The sequence below is a fragment of the Cryptomeria japonica genome, chromosome 8, assembly GCF_030272615.1.
Source record: "Cryptomeria japonica chromosome 8, Sugi_1.0, whole genome shotgun sequence".
NCBI lineage: Eukaryota > Viridiplantae > Streptophyta > Pinopsida > Cupressales > Cupressaceae > Cryptomeria > Cryptomeria japonica.
In genome coordinates, this window is record NC_081412.1 from 183,228,694 (window position 1) to 183,242,093 (window position 13,400).

General features: G+C 33.6%; 1 protein-coding gene across 4 annotated transcripts; it reads left to right on the forward strand.

The window, feature by feature from the left end:
* Positions 1-990: 990 nt before the first annotated feature.
* On the forward strand, positions 991-13,115 carry LOC131048397 (uncharacterized). 4 transcript variants are annotated; one of them, XR_009106409.2, is made up of 5 exons: positions 991-1,287; positions 1,374-1,489; positions 9,461-9,826; positions 12,440-12,660; positions 12,929-13,115. XR_009106409.2 is itself a non-coding variant. In XM_057982346.2 (4 exons), the coding sequence occupies exons 1-3, from the start codon at positions 1,127-1,129 to the stop codon at positions 9,799-9,801; spliced, it is 618 nt and encodes a 205-aa protein (XP_057838329.1). In that variant the 5' UTR covers positions 991-1,126; the 3' UTR covers positions 9,802-9,826; positions 12,440-13,115. The 4 variants fall into 4 exon arrangements, 3 of the variants coding, with proteins under 3 accessions (XP_057838329.1, XP_057838331.1, XP_057838330.1); XM_057982346.2 differs by having other exon boundaries at positions 12,440-13,115; XM_057982348.2 differs by having other exon boundaries at positions 9,461-9,784; positions 12,440-13,115.
* The last annotated feature ends 285 nt before the right edge of the window (positions 13,116-13,400 follow it).

The following is a 13,400-nucleotide window of genomic DNA, read 5'->3' on the forward strand; positions in this document are numbered from 1 at the left end:
AATTTGTTCAACTTGGGAGAACTGGCATCTTAGTTGTTGCACTTCTTGATGAATGGATAATGTTGTTGGTATGGGAGGATAGTATGCTGTGTCGGGCCTATTTTTGGATGAGGTTGATGTTATTGTATGGGAAGATATAATGCTGTGTCAGGTCTTAGGTTGGTTAGAGAGTCTGCAGTTTATCCATGTTTTGTGTCGTTTGGAATATTTATTATTATATGTAATGATACTGAAGAACTATATGTAAGCTTTGATGAAGTAATATATGAAGCTATCCCCATCAAAGATAGCACTTACCATATTATAATAATAATAATAAAATAATAATAATAATAATAATAATAATTTTTTAAGTGGAACAAATATAATATATTTTGATATCTTTTTCAATTTTTTTTTAAAATATAGATATGCTAGTCGCTACATAAAATCCACTTTTTTCTCAAAGATAAAGAATGAATATAAAATAAAAATATAATGATATGATAATATAATATAATATAGTCTTAATAGATTTTTTGTTTTGATAAGAAATAATTTAATATAAATATAATAATAATTTGATAGTAAAAGTTTATTTTTATTTTTTAAAAAGTTTAATAGAGATAGAAAAAATATAAAAAAAAAAGAATATATTAAAATATGATAATATAATCATATCTTAATAATAATTTTATATTAATCACAATATAATAATTTTTTAAATAGAATAATGAACAATATTATAATATAACAACAATAATTTAATATTAATCATAATAATTTTTTTAAAAAATAGAATAATAAACAAATATGATATTTTAAGAAGTATTTTATCTATATTCTTTTAAAAATAAATAATGCTAGTTATAGCCTAGTTTTTAATCTTAGAATCTAAAATTGTTTCTTAAAATTGATACTCAATTTGTGTAAAATAAATTTTATTCTCTTCCCATTTAGGTAAAGGGTGGTTTATTCTTCTATTCTTTGACTCCATGCAATTGATATTATTTTTTCCAAAACCAAACCGACTCGGCTTTGTATAATTACCTAGCGAGGCTTTATAAACCACTTTATCAATTTTTGCTGAAACACAAGCCATCAGTTCATTAGATTGAGAGGATCATTCTTCTTCTAACAGGTCTTTATGGCCGATTACAGAGAAATCGGAGGATTAGATGACAATTCCAGTGATATACCAATCCTTTTCGACTTTGAAGAGGATATTAAGAGACCCCAGAAATGCAATGAGGAACAGGAGTCGATGCCTCGATGGATGATCTCTTCCTTTCAAGATCAGACTCATGAGTAAGTATTTTAAATTTTTATATTCTCACTTCCATTTATAAATTATATCCTAGTATGAAATGAAACCATGATTCCTGCGATTACAGAAGAGGGTTTGAAAGGGCAACCCAAGAGATTACTGGTTGCAGTGGGATTCAGGGCCAAGCTGAGAGTTCTGCTTCTGTTAATAGCAGTCCACGGTGCTTTCGCTGCAATACTCCCGGTATGAAATATGCGAAGGATTATGCAAAGATCATTTTTTGTTTTTTTGTTTTCTTTGCTTTATATATATGATGTGGGTGTGGGGATAATCAAGTAGACAATGGTAATCTGCAAGAGAATAAGCTTTTTAGGGCACTGGTTCAAAGATTCTCATGGTAAAAGTAACGAAGTTTTCCATGTCACAAATTAACAATGCAATTGAGAAAAAAGGGCTTCTAAGTGGACAATTGGACTATTATAGACCTAATTCATTGCTCAGAGAATATCCCACTATGCTTTTCTCTCTACAATCAATCTCTATGACCTCCTACACTGTTGATTGATTGGTTTTGGATGAGTATGTTTGCTTGCTCCTCCTTTTTCGTGATTGGAAAATTTAAAACAATATTCTTGGTAGAAGCTTATAAAAGCAATGTCTTTCCCTGAGCACTCCTAAAAATTACGCATTTCGTGAAATTGATTATTTTACTAAAAAAATATAAATCTGTATATAGAAATCTAAAAGATTAATTTCACATTGGTTGGAAAGCTTGGTCTTTTATATATATATATAAATCAACAGGGTGATGCTACAATAGAAATATTCCTACTAACATAGTGGTTGAGTGATTGTGTATAATGATCTCCCTGATCTAATAATGGATTCATTTTATGAACTGTGTCTGCAATGTTACCTAACTTGATTGCAGGTTTCTAGAACAGGCTTAGCTCATTCTATTCTCAAGTAAAGAATGTACCCCTAACTATATTATATGCTTTGTTTCATTTGGTTTTGTGAATTTAGGACAAAATATAGAGTAGTCCAGCAAGGGGACATTACGAATTGTATCAGAGCATGATCCCAAGGTAAAGATGAATCAATGAATCACTCTACTTAATGGGAAGGAATCTAAGAATACGTGTATTCATGTGTATGAATTGTGTTTGGCTCATACTTGATATTATTTGGTTAGTTTGGAATATGAGAATAACGAGAGGGAATCAAAGGGATATGAACTGTTTAGGAAAGAAGATTGCATTTAAGGTCATAGATGTGTGTCATGCTTCTAATTCTTGCATTTGCAAATATTGGATTAAAATCCGTCATTATTTGAGGACAAGCAATTTTGGGAAGCGCAGATTGTCATGGCCCATCCTAATCGCATCCTTCACAGTCATAATTGAAGTCTAAAAATAATAACTGCTAGGCCATAGAAGCGATGAGGCTGACCAGTATAAAGAAAAAACATAAAAAGAATGAAAATAATAAAAATAAATAAATAATAATAATAACAATAACTAAGAGGCCGACCCAATTAAATTCAGGCAATGACATAAATGGCTGACTTGTTAAGGGTAAATATAATAGCAATATAGAGGCCAACTGGGAGAAGTTATTAGACAGTGATTCCTTCAGCAAACAATTAATAATTAAATAAATCAAAGAGTGTCTCATAGCAGCGATTAGCATATGGTGAAAAGATGACTCTTAAGAAGGAAATGGTGGGATGAAGAGGTGTGACTCTATCCCAATTAAAGGTATAAAGTGAGGAACACTTCATCCAAGGAAGGCATGGAAGAAAAGAGAAAAAAGAGGAGCAAAACAGAATTGGGATCAGAACTGCATTTATCAGCAGTTCTCCTTGGGAGGAAGTGTAGAAAATAACTAATTTGGTCTGGAATACACGATTGTTGGGTATCACGGGATAAGAATCAAATAAGTATTCAGTTATGATATAAGGAAATTTAACACTGATTATTGCATCAAAACAGAGCAGAGTTCTTATACATAAATCTGCATTTAACAAGGATCAGAATTACTACAGTTTGCAGTCTGTATTCATCAGATCAGACTAGAAATATGTATCAATCAACACCCATACCATCGAACAGGAGAACAAGAATTACAATCAGTGGATCAGAGAACAGCAGTTAGGATCGAATCATTCAAACAGATCCAATCCTTCAAGCAGATCGAATAACAGAGGAAAATATAGAATACTGGATGTCTTAGGAAGCAATCAGATCAAACTATCATCTGTTCATCATATATCTCTTGTGGCAATGCAGGGATTATTGCTTAGCTTTTATATATGCACATCTTTGTCATATACTATTAAACACAGAGGGTGCGGGGTGAATGAGTGTTCCAATTTTTTACACAAATTTTAGAATGACACCAAAAATATAGAAAGATCAATTACACAAGAATACAAGATTCCTTGCGGAAACCACAGCATGCAAAGCTCTCATTTAAAAATATTGCGGAAACCACAGCATGCAAAGCTCTCATTTAAAAATATTGGGCACCAACCCAGATTACATATGTGAGCAACAACTCACAGCAAGAACCAACACAGACCAGCTGAAGCACCAACTCTTGAATAGATAAGGCACCAACCATAAAAATGAGCCCCAACTCACAACCACTGAGAATTATATTTTCTTTCCGATTGCACACAGCACATTTAAAAGATAAAGCAGTAGCCCTTAATATGTCTCATGCTATGTGTTAACTTTGTTCAGCAATACTCTTAATTAATTTTTTTTTTTGTTTGGTAATAGACTGAAGCTGAATCGCTTTTGACTAGAGCAATACTCTTAAATTACATCATCCACACATCTAGTTTTTCACGTTTTTCTATCAACAGATGGATATTGCTTTTGTAGAACCTGAACATCACACACTCCTCAGCAGATTTATTCTCTTAACATGCACCTTAAACAAAACAAAAATTTAACCTTTCATTCCACGTCAGCACCCTTAACACTCCCCTCCAACTCAGCACAACAGAAACTATTCTACGTTCAGAAACAGCTCCTTGGTTCAATGCACTCCTTCAAAGTGCTCTCTGAAGATATATTTTTTTAATATTCTCATCTCCACCCAAGGGATGCATATACACACTCTCTTTCTTCCAGACGCAGCTAAAACCATATATTGAATACACTAAACAAAACGTATATCTCCTTCCTTTTAGAACATCGCTATCTTTCCAAAAACCACGAACATCTTACTTAATTCTTTTTCGCACACCCCACACTTCCATCGGTTACAATTTTAAAAACAATCGTGGCATAACCACGTTGCTCCTCCACCAATCGAATTTATCCATCACATCTTTCAAAACAGCAAACCCACAAACAAGAAAATAATAAAAAATAATATCTGCGTTTTCTCTTTAGAAAACATTTTGCGTTGCTCAGAATATATCAAGGCATGCCGAACATCCCGAACAGGAAGCCGTTGAAAATCAATGAAACTTTTTAAAAGGAAATCCCACGACTTAAAAAACTGTACGTGGATATAACTTTTCATAACTACAGCCCAAACCCATAGCTGACGTTACAAAAAAATTGAAAAAATGAGCTCCCAGGACTCTTGACACATGCACTGCGACTGTTATGAAAACCTTCAGAAATATAGGAAACGTAGCCACACAAACGGCACGATTTTTCTTTAAAAAATAATTTGCTAGCCCCGTATATTCTGACAGACCTTAGAGTGATTGACTTTGTTGTAGAATACCAAAATTAATTTAGCTCTGAAACATTACACAGCTGTCCACATAGAATATCGAATCCTCTTTTGGAAACAAGGAATGTCTTGGCACTTAATTCTGATAAGGCTGCTGACCAAATGACACTTTGCACGTACACAGCTGATGCAAACACTCAACCAGCTGAACCGCACACACACCCAGCACAAGTAAGCGAGCAACTAGGTGAGTTGACAACCAAGCAAGCAGCTGAAGCAGATCGAGCACCTCAAGCAGCTCAAGCACCTTATTGCACTGTGAGAGGGAGAGAACGGCTAAGGGCACCCTATTGCTCTTCCCTTTCCAACTCCTACATTGAGTGACTGTTGATGAACCTAAAGATATCCAGCCATGGAAGAATGGAGTTGGATTGCATGGATGGAGAACAGCCATCTTAGGGCACCCTACCATGCCTCCTTATTCCATATCTTATATGACTGAGATTCACATACAAATCAGACTTGCTGAATATTGATGAATATTTGATCTCGCTGCTCTAATCATAGATTTATTTCATGAATTGTGTCTGCAATGGTACCCAACTTCATTGCAGGTTTCTAGAACAGGCTTAGCTCATCTTATTCTTAAGTAAAGAATGCACCCCTAACTATATGATATGCTTTGTTTTATTTGGTCTTGTGAATTTAGGACAAAATATAGAGTGGTCTAGGAAGGGGACATTACAGTGTTTGTGTCATTACTTAAAACTTAGTTGTAGTGTTATTTAGTGATTCTTTAAAGTATATGAAAATATACATTGAAAGACTATGTTGTAATCTACATACTTGAAGCCAAAAATACTTTGAGTATTTAGTCTCTTACAATTTAATAGGAAGTTATTCGAAATTAAGATGATCCATGTATCTAGACTGATTATGGGAATGCACAACCTTTTGTGGCTATGGAAGGCAATTGAAAATAGGAATCCACAGTTCTGGTATACAATCTAATTGTGCTGCTCCAATTCCCTTGTTTCCTGCATCTACCCAAAATCAGGATCTGAATATCATGTGCAACCCATTACTGGTATTTCATCACAAATTTGTTAATGGAAGACCACTATAAATCTATAATCTGACCATAGAAGCCCCTTTTGTATGAGTCCCTTAGTGTGAGGAAAGCTATTGTTTGATTAAGTCCTCAACATACCCCACTTAAAAAAGGTAATATTGGGGAAAAATTACAATTGATCAGGTGGCTGGCATATAGAGATTACACCAAGATTAAATTTTGTTTGAAGAAAGAAAATTAGAAGTACACTACATGATCCATTATCTGTTAATGTCCCCAAACTGGGATAGACCTGTTTTTGCCAAATTTAACAATTCCAACAATATAATTCATTATACCAAATAGCATTCTAAAGTTAACTCGTTTAAAAGTTATTGAGTTTGAGAGTTATCCAACAATATAATTCATTATACCAAATAGCATTCTAAAGTTAACTCATTTAAAAGTTATTGAGTCTGAGAGTTATGAACAATTAACATCATATGAAATGATAAATATGTTTGCTACTAGAACCCAAACCCTAGCTTATTGCGAATAAGCAACCAAAGTGGAGTTTGGAGAGGAAAACCAAGAAAGGGATACCAATTGTGACGCCCCCAAATTGGGATAGACCAAATGCTTGTTTTAGTGGTATCAAGTTGTATGGCTTTTAGAATTGCATCTTGGAGAGTGTTAGGATCAAAGACACTTACAAGGCCACAAATAGATTCTTATAGTCTCTCTATAAATAGGTAAGTGATTCTTTTTCTAGGTATTCTGGGAACTATGACGAAAATCCTTTGGAATTCTGCCACATAGTTCTCAACGGTCCCTTCTTGTCTTAATTGAGTTAATTCTTTGAAATACATCTCTGGGTGCTTTTGGTCAAATCTTTCAATGAGTTTGCTGGTGAAGTTATTATAAGATGTTATGTTTTGATGGCCTTGAGTAATCAAGCCATGGGCACACCAATCGTGTGCAACCCCTTCTAAATGTAAGATGGTGAATTTGATGGCATCCTCTTCTATTATGGGATTTAGAGATAGGTATGTATCCATGAGTGAGCAATGACCTTCCTTGACCCATCAAAATTAGGGAGAGTTATTTTGCCTGCTTCATGATGTAAGATTTTATTAGGTTGAGCCCTTTCCCTTCTACCGTTACTTCTTGATCTAGCCTCACAAAATTCCCTAAATTGGATGTTTCTCCTAACTTCAGGGTTAAGTCTTCAATATGATTCAGTAAGTTCCTCTAAATTATGATTTGGTGCATTAATTTCTTCTTCTTTTCTAGTTGACCCTTTTCTAGGTACGAAGGAGGGTCTAGTTATTCTTGGTGTTGACCCTAACGGAGCTCTATTATCATTTTCATAATGATTAGAGGTGATATCCCTTCCAGTAGCTTGGTTGGGTTTAAGATTGCTGATTGTGTTGCTCATATTTTGAAGGGTCTGTAGAAGTAGTTGGGATGTTTTCTCATTTTGCTCCATGTAGGCCCTCAACTTGTCTCCCAATTGTTCAGTCATCATTCTGTTTTGAGAAGGGTTGTCACTTGCTGCAAGTTTCCTTTTTTCTCTTTCCAATGCCCTTTGAGTTCTTTGGCTACGCTGCATCAACTATCTTTCGTCCCTCAGTCTGGCAGGAACGATGCTTTGATACCAATTGTAATGTCCCTAAATTGAGATAGACCTGTTTTTGCCCAAAATTTACAATTCCAACTATATAATTAATTTTACCAATAGCATTCCAAAGTTAACTCATTCAAAAGTTATTGAGTTTGAGAGTTAATGGACAATTAACATCATATTAAATTATAAATAAGTTTGCTTCTAGAACCTAAACCTTAGCTTATTCCCCATAACCAAACCATAGTAGAGTTTGGTGAGGAAAACCCTGAAAGGGCATCCAGAGACTGTTCAGCTCAATTCAGCCCAAGAGCGCATAGCATCCAACTAAGACAACTCGCCCCTTGGCCCACAAATGGCAGGAACATCCAACTAAGACAATTCCATTCACTTTGGGTAGCCTACTTAATTCGAACGAACTGGTCTGCTGACTCTCCCTAACATATTTTCTTCCATTCCACGTATAATTGCTTGTGGGGATGAGGGATAGATAAATTTATAATTAAAGAAACATAATAGATTGACAAAGCTTATTAGTATCTTGGTCAAAGATATATTAAAGAGTATAGATGTATAATAACATTTATCCCAAAGTTGCATGGACATAGATACAGTATTGGATACGGATATGGCCATTTTTTCAAGACCCCCAATATGGATACGGTTGGATACGTCATTCATAAGAAACACATACACATATATTTAACACAATTTTCTAAGTTTTTCGAGGAGATTTTCATTACTTCAAAACCAATATAGACACATAATTGCTACATAAATAATGATAAGTTGATTTAACATTTTACAATATGAAAAAATAGTAGAGTTGCATTGGAAGATAACCCCAAAAATGGGTTACTGAAATAGAAAAACATTTCATTTGTCTTTCTCATTTGGTATAGGTTTTGTTAATACCAATTTTTTTTAAAAAAAATGCATGAATGAAGTTTTTTAAAATTAAATTTAGGAAGATTTACATCAATTTTTTTAATAAATCAAATCACATAGTATCTAGCATGGTCGGAAATCAAGGTTTTTTGGGCACGCGTGGGTACAATATTCGATGTGTATCCGGGCTTGTATCAGATACGTATCCGTTTCGGAAATGGGAATGGATATGGGGATACGCGTGCCCAGGGAGGGACAAAGGAGTTTCCGGCTACTCTGATTTATTCACATTGCACCAAATACTATTTAATTCACAAGTCTGCTGTTTTGCCTGATACCACATGCTTGATAATTCACAAGTTTGCTGTTTTGCCTGAATGTCCATATTTTATATCCAATCTGATCTGATCCATCCATGCCCTTCACTCATTGAGTCCCTGCCTTTTATAGTCTTCAAGGGAGGGTGAATAGTCACACCTCTTACTGTTTTTCAAGAGAGGTGTATTTCCAAAATAACCTCTGCCTCTTTAAAACAAAACTTATGCCCCTTAATTAATATTGTTGCTGATCGTAGTAATCCTTAGTTACAAGTTAGAGACCCGATCAAGAGTATTATCCTTATTTATCTGAGATTGCCGATCTGCTAGGGTGTTTAAGAAAATTGTGAAGTCTTATTATAAGACAATTTTCCGAGTGCAGTAATATATTCTTGAATTTGTTTGTTACTTTATTTACTTCTGATTACAATAATACGAGGATAAGAATTATATTTTATTAAATTCATCTTGGCACGATGGGGGGCATGACATTATCACACTAATATTTATGTTGTTGTAAGATATTTGGTCAAGAAGAAAAAGCCACTGAAAGAAGCTGGAATATTTGCTTGTCTTGCATAATTTACTTATTATTTTTTATTTCCCATTACACTAACGAGTTCTTTTCCTGGCAGATCAACATGTCCTCCTTGCTTACAGAGATACACAAGAACTAGACAAGGCTCTAAGATTTGTCTATGAGGAGAATGAATCAGTAGAATCTGTTCCTGGATATCCTGGGTCTGCATGTAATGATTATTACCTATTCAACATTGCAACAACTGTAAAGAGAATCTATGATCGACAGCAGCAACAGATCTCTCGACAGCAACAAGAGATCTTTCAACAATATCAAGAAATCTTTCAACAACAACAACATATCTTTCATATGAATGAGATCATCACAACTTTATATGAAAGGGTTTCACAACTTGAGAGAAGGCAAGAAGTGTCAAATGGTAAAAGGAAAAGATGATCCAGTGCTTATTTTCTTCTAGTGTGTAATACTATAAATCCTATTTCAATGCCTTCTAGTTTTAAAAATATTTTATTTTTCATATTATGTTTGTACATGATGTGTAGGAAATATGTTATTTCGAGTCTATTACTAAGCTGCATTCAAATATCTATGTCAAAATTATCCACTGCAAATGGATTTTTATGTGACTCTTCTTTCAAGACAAAGTTTTCTCTTACCCAGGAACACATTTACCTCATGATATTAATCATAGTTTACATTTCTTAGTTGGATTCATAGCTCTTTCTAAAGCTTGAAGGCAAAGTGGGTTTGAAATTAGGCATTTGCATGGAAGATGTCTCATCTCAACAACCGGACTGTATTTCACATACATCTAAATTCTAATCACAAACTTTTATTATTTCAAGGAGACTCACAAACTCCATTAGGGATTGTTAAACATGTTACAATAAGGGAAACTTTTTCTAATGACATAATGAATTGTTAATGTATGGTTGTTGAATAAATACAATATTTATAATAATGATTTAAATTCGAAGTTTGAGTTCCTAAGGTCAAACCTTAGGGCTTCCCAAAATGAGAATATTGATAAATATTGTTCAATTGGAATGCTTTCTTGGGGTTGAGCTAATTTCTTCGACATCTTCAGTGTCCTAATGATTTGGGTATTTGGAGGAGATGCTCCCTTACTTAGGACTAAATAGTCTACAGACTCTACACCATTGGTTATAAAAAAATTTAAAAATAATTTCTCGAGAGACAAAGATGCTAAAAAAAATTCAGGATTTTGTCCATGTCCACTATCCCAAAAACTTAAACATCGTTGAATACTTATAGATACAAATGTATCAATGATACATTCACACTATTTAAAAATAGAATTCAGATCTTTGGAAGCCCTAATGAGGCTCCTTAATAATCCTATAGATATATATTACAAATAGAGCATCATTATTGCTATAAAATAAAAAATAGCTATATAGCCTCTTTATATTTGATCAATGAAATTTCTCTATAAAACTGATGATCAAGCTTTACATTGTACATGTAGAATCAAGCACCAAGCTTAGGTAGAGATCATCCACCCATATGCTTGTTCGCACATCTTGGTAGTTTTCTTGAATTTTTATGTCGTGCGTATTACACTCACATAATGGATGCAAAAACATCCATCAATAAAAATTAGAAGCATCTAATTTGACATGTTTGTGACACTTATGCTTGAAAATAATTTTATTTATTTATTAATTTTCTCCTCTCAACCACCACTCACTCTAAGTTAAACTCATCAATCGATTATGTCTATCTCTATCATACAATCAGTTAACTTTGTAATTATCTCAACCTAATATTATATTAATAACATAATGATATGATAATATTATAATGATATAATGATATAATGATATGATAATATAATAATGATATGATAATATAATAATAATAATGTAGTCTCAATAGATTTTTTTCTTTGGTCTAGAGTTTAATAGAAATATAAAAATATAATATAATAACATCTCAATAATTTAACATTAATTACAATATCATAATATAATAATTTTTAAAATAGAATAATGAACAAATATGATATCTTTTGGCATACTTTACCTGTAATCCTCTAAAGATAGGTATGCTAGTTTTTAGAAAGGACAGAATGTTAATGGATTCGTTCGAACTTTGTAGGGTTGCATTGAGTCAGAATTTTTTTCTCATCCCATCACATTGTTGAAGGAAGAATTTATATATTAAAATGGAGAAGCATTCTTCGAATACAAGGCAAAAGGAGTAACGTTTACTTAAGTTTTCACTAAGAATTAGTTTGTAACTATCTTTTGAATATCATATAATCGGTTGTTTTAAATGATTAATTTTTTTAATTGAATAGACCTAAAATAGTAGTCGGTCGGTGGACTTTGATTCTCATTTGAGATAAGTGATAGAGCAAAAATGTCATCATGGTAAAGATGGCTTCACATGTAAGTGAATGAGATTAAAATGCGGACTTTAATGTCCTGTGGCACAACACTGTCTGTAAGACCTATTAAGTGTCTTATAAATTAGAAAACCAATGTTATAGTGTCACTACTCATATTACTAGTACTATTTTATAACAGATCTGATTAAATGGAAAATGTTTCATCATTTGATTGATTTAAATTATATACTAGTATGTTGTTTGTCTTCAAGGTATCTTCCTATTTGCTCAACTAGAGTAGTTACTATTAGCTGTTTCAACTTCCTTCCTCACATGTTGAGTGGGATGCGTTGATTTTGGTTTCTTGATGTTTATCAGACAATTTTCTAATTTAGAGGAAATAATTTGTCTTACAATGAGTGATACCACAGCCTTTCCCATAATATTTTTTTTTCATAATGTTTTCTAGATTCTTTGCATTAATCAAGGTATGTCACGACTGTTAATACCGCTATTTCAGTTTTTAGTTAGACAGAAACTTATCACCAGCTTCATTTACAACCTAACTCCGTAAGGAGGAACAGGAGAGAAACCTGCTTGATGATGGATAACTAAAATGTATCACCATATTTTGAGTAAAGTTAGCTAAAGTAGCCATTGTCTCTTCCTTGCAATTAGAATAATAAGCATATATGCTAATTGTGTTGCATTTTTTTGCAGGCATATGAAAATTGGGAATGATTTTCAGGAGATAGGTTTATGATAAATGTTGAGCTAAAGGCCTTGGTAGTGATCATTGTTCAATAGTTTCTGGACATGTACTCTGTTAAAACATGGTATGACTAATGTTTCTGTTAGACTGCCAGCTACTGCGAGGAAATGGATACTGCAAATCTCAACTAGAGGCATTTTCTGTCTGGAGAAGCCAGAATGTTGAAATGGTATAGTATTCCTCTACCCATGATTTAGAAGTAGTAAAAAGATTGTTTTAGGCTGTGATCTTCCGTGGTAGAGAGAGTCTACTAGCTTATTTGAGAGGCTGCAAAGGTAGCTAGACATTTTAAGCCCCTGAAGATGAGTGTCATCATGTTGCAAATGATATTGATATTTTAAGCCTGTGTTGCCTGGCCGCTTGTGCACCTAGTTGTATCTAATGTGTAAGGCAGTATTTAAAGTATATCACACTATTCCACCCTCTTGTATTTGCAGGCTTAATATTTTCAGAATTAAGTCGTGGAATAGAAAGAAAAGCACCCTTTCCAGGTTCAACCTAACTGTGCTTAGACTACAATGTGGCTTACAGTTTATGAGATCACCTATAAACCATGTCACCATCCTTGAATGCAAAATAAAAAAAATTATAAAATTATGAAGTAAAGGAGGTTGATTTAGATGTCATGTGGAGTTTACTCCCAGAAGTCTGGGGCTGCCTATTGTGACTCAAGGGGGTTTGGAATTTTGTAGTGGCAAAAAGAGTTTAGCAAAAGAAATAGAAAGTACAATAGATAGATAAAGCAAACATTAGCATTCAGAATCTGCCAGCATGGAAGAAAGGGACTGCTTTGTTAAGAAACATCTCTGTTAATAGCAGTTATAGCATCACAAAATGAACTTGGCAGCAATTTGTTCAAGCAGCAGCCAGCTGCAGAGATAGGAAGCTGGCTTACAAATAAATACATCT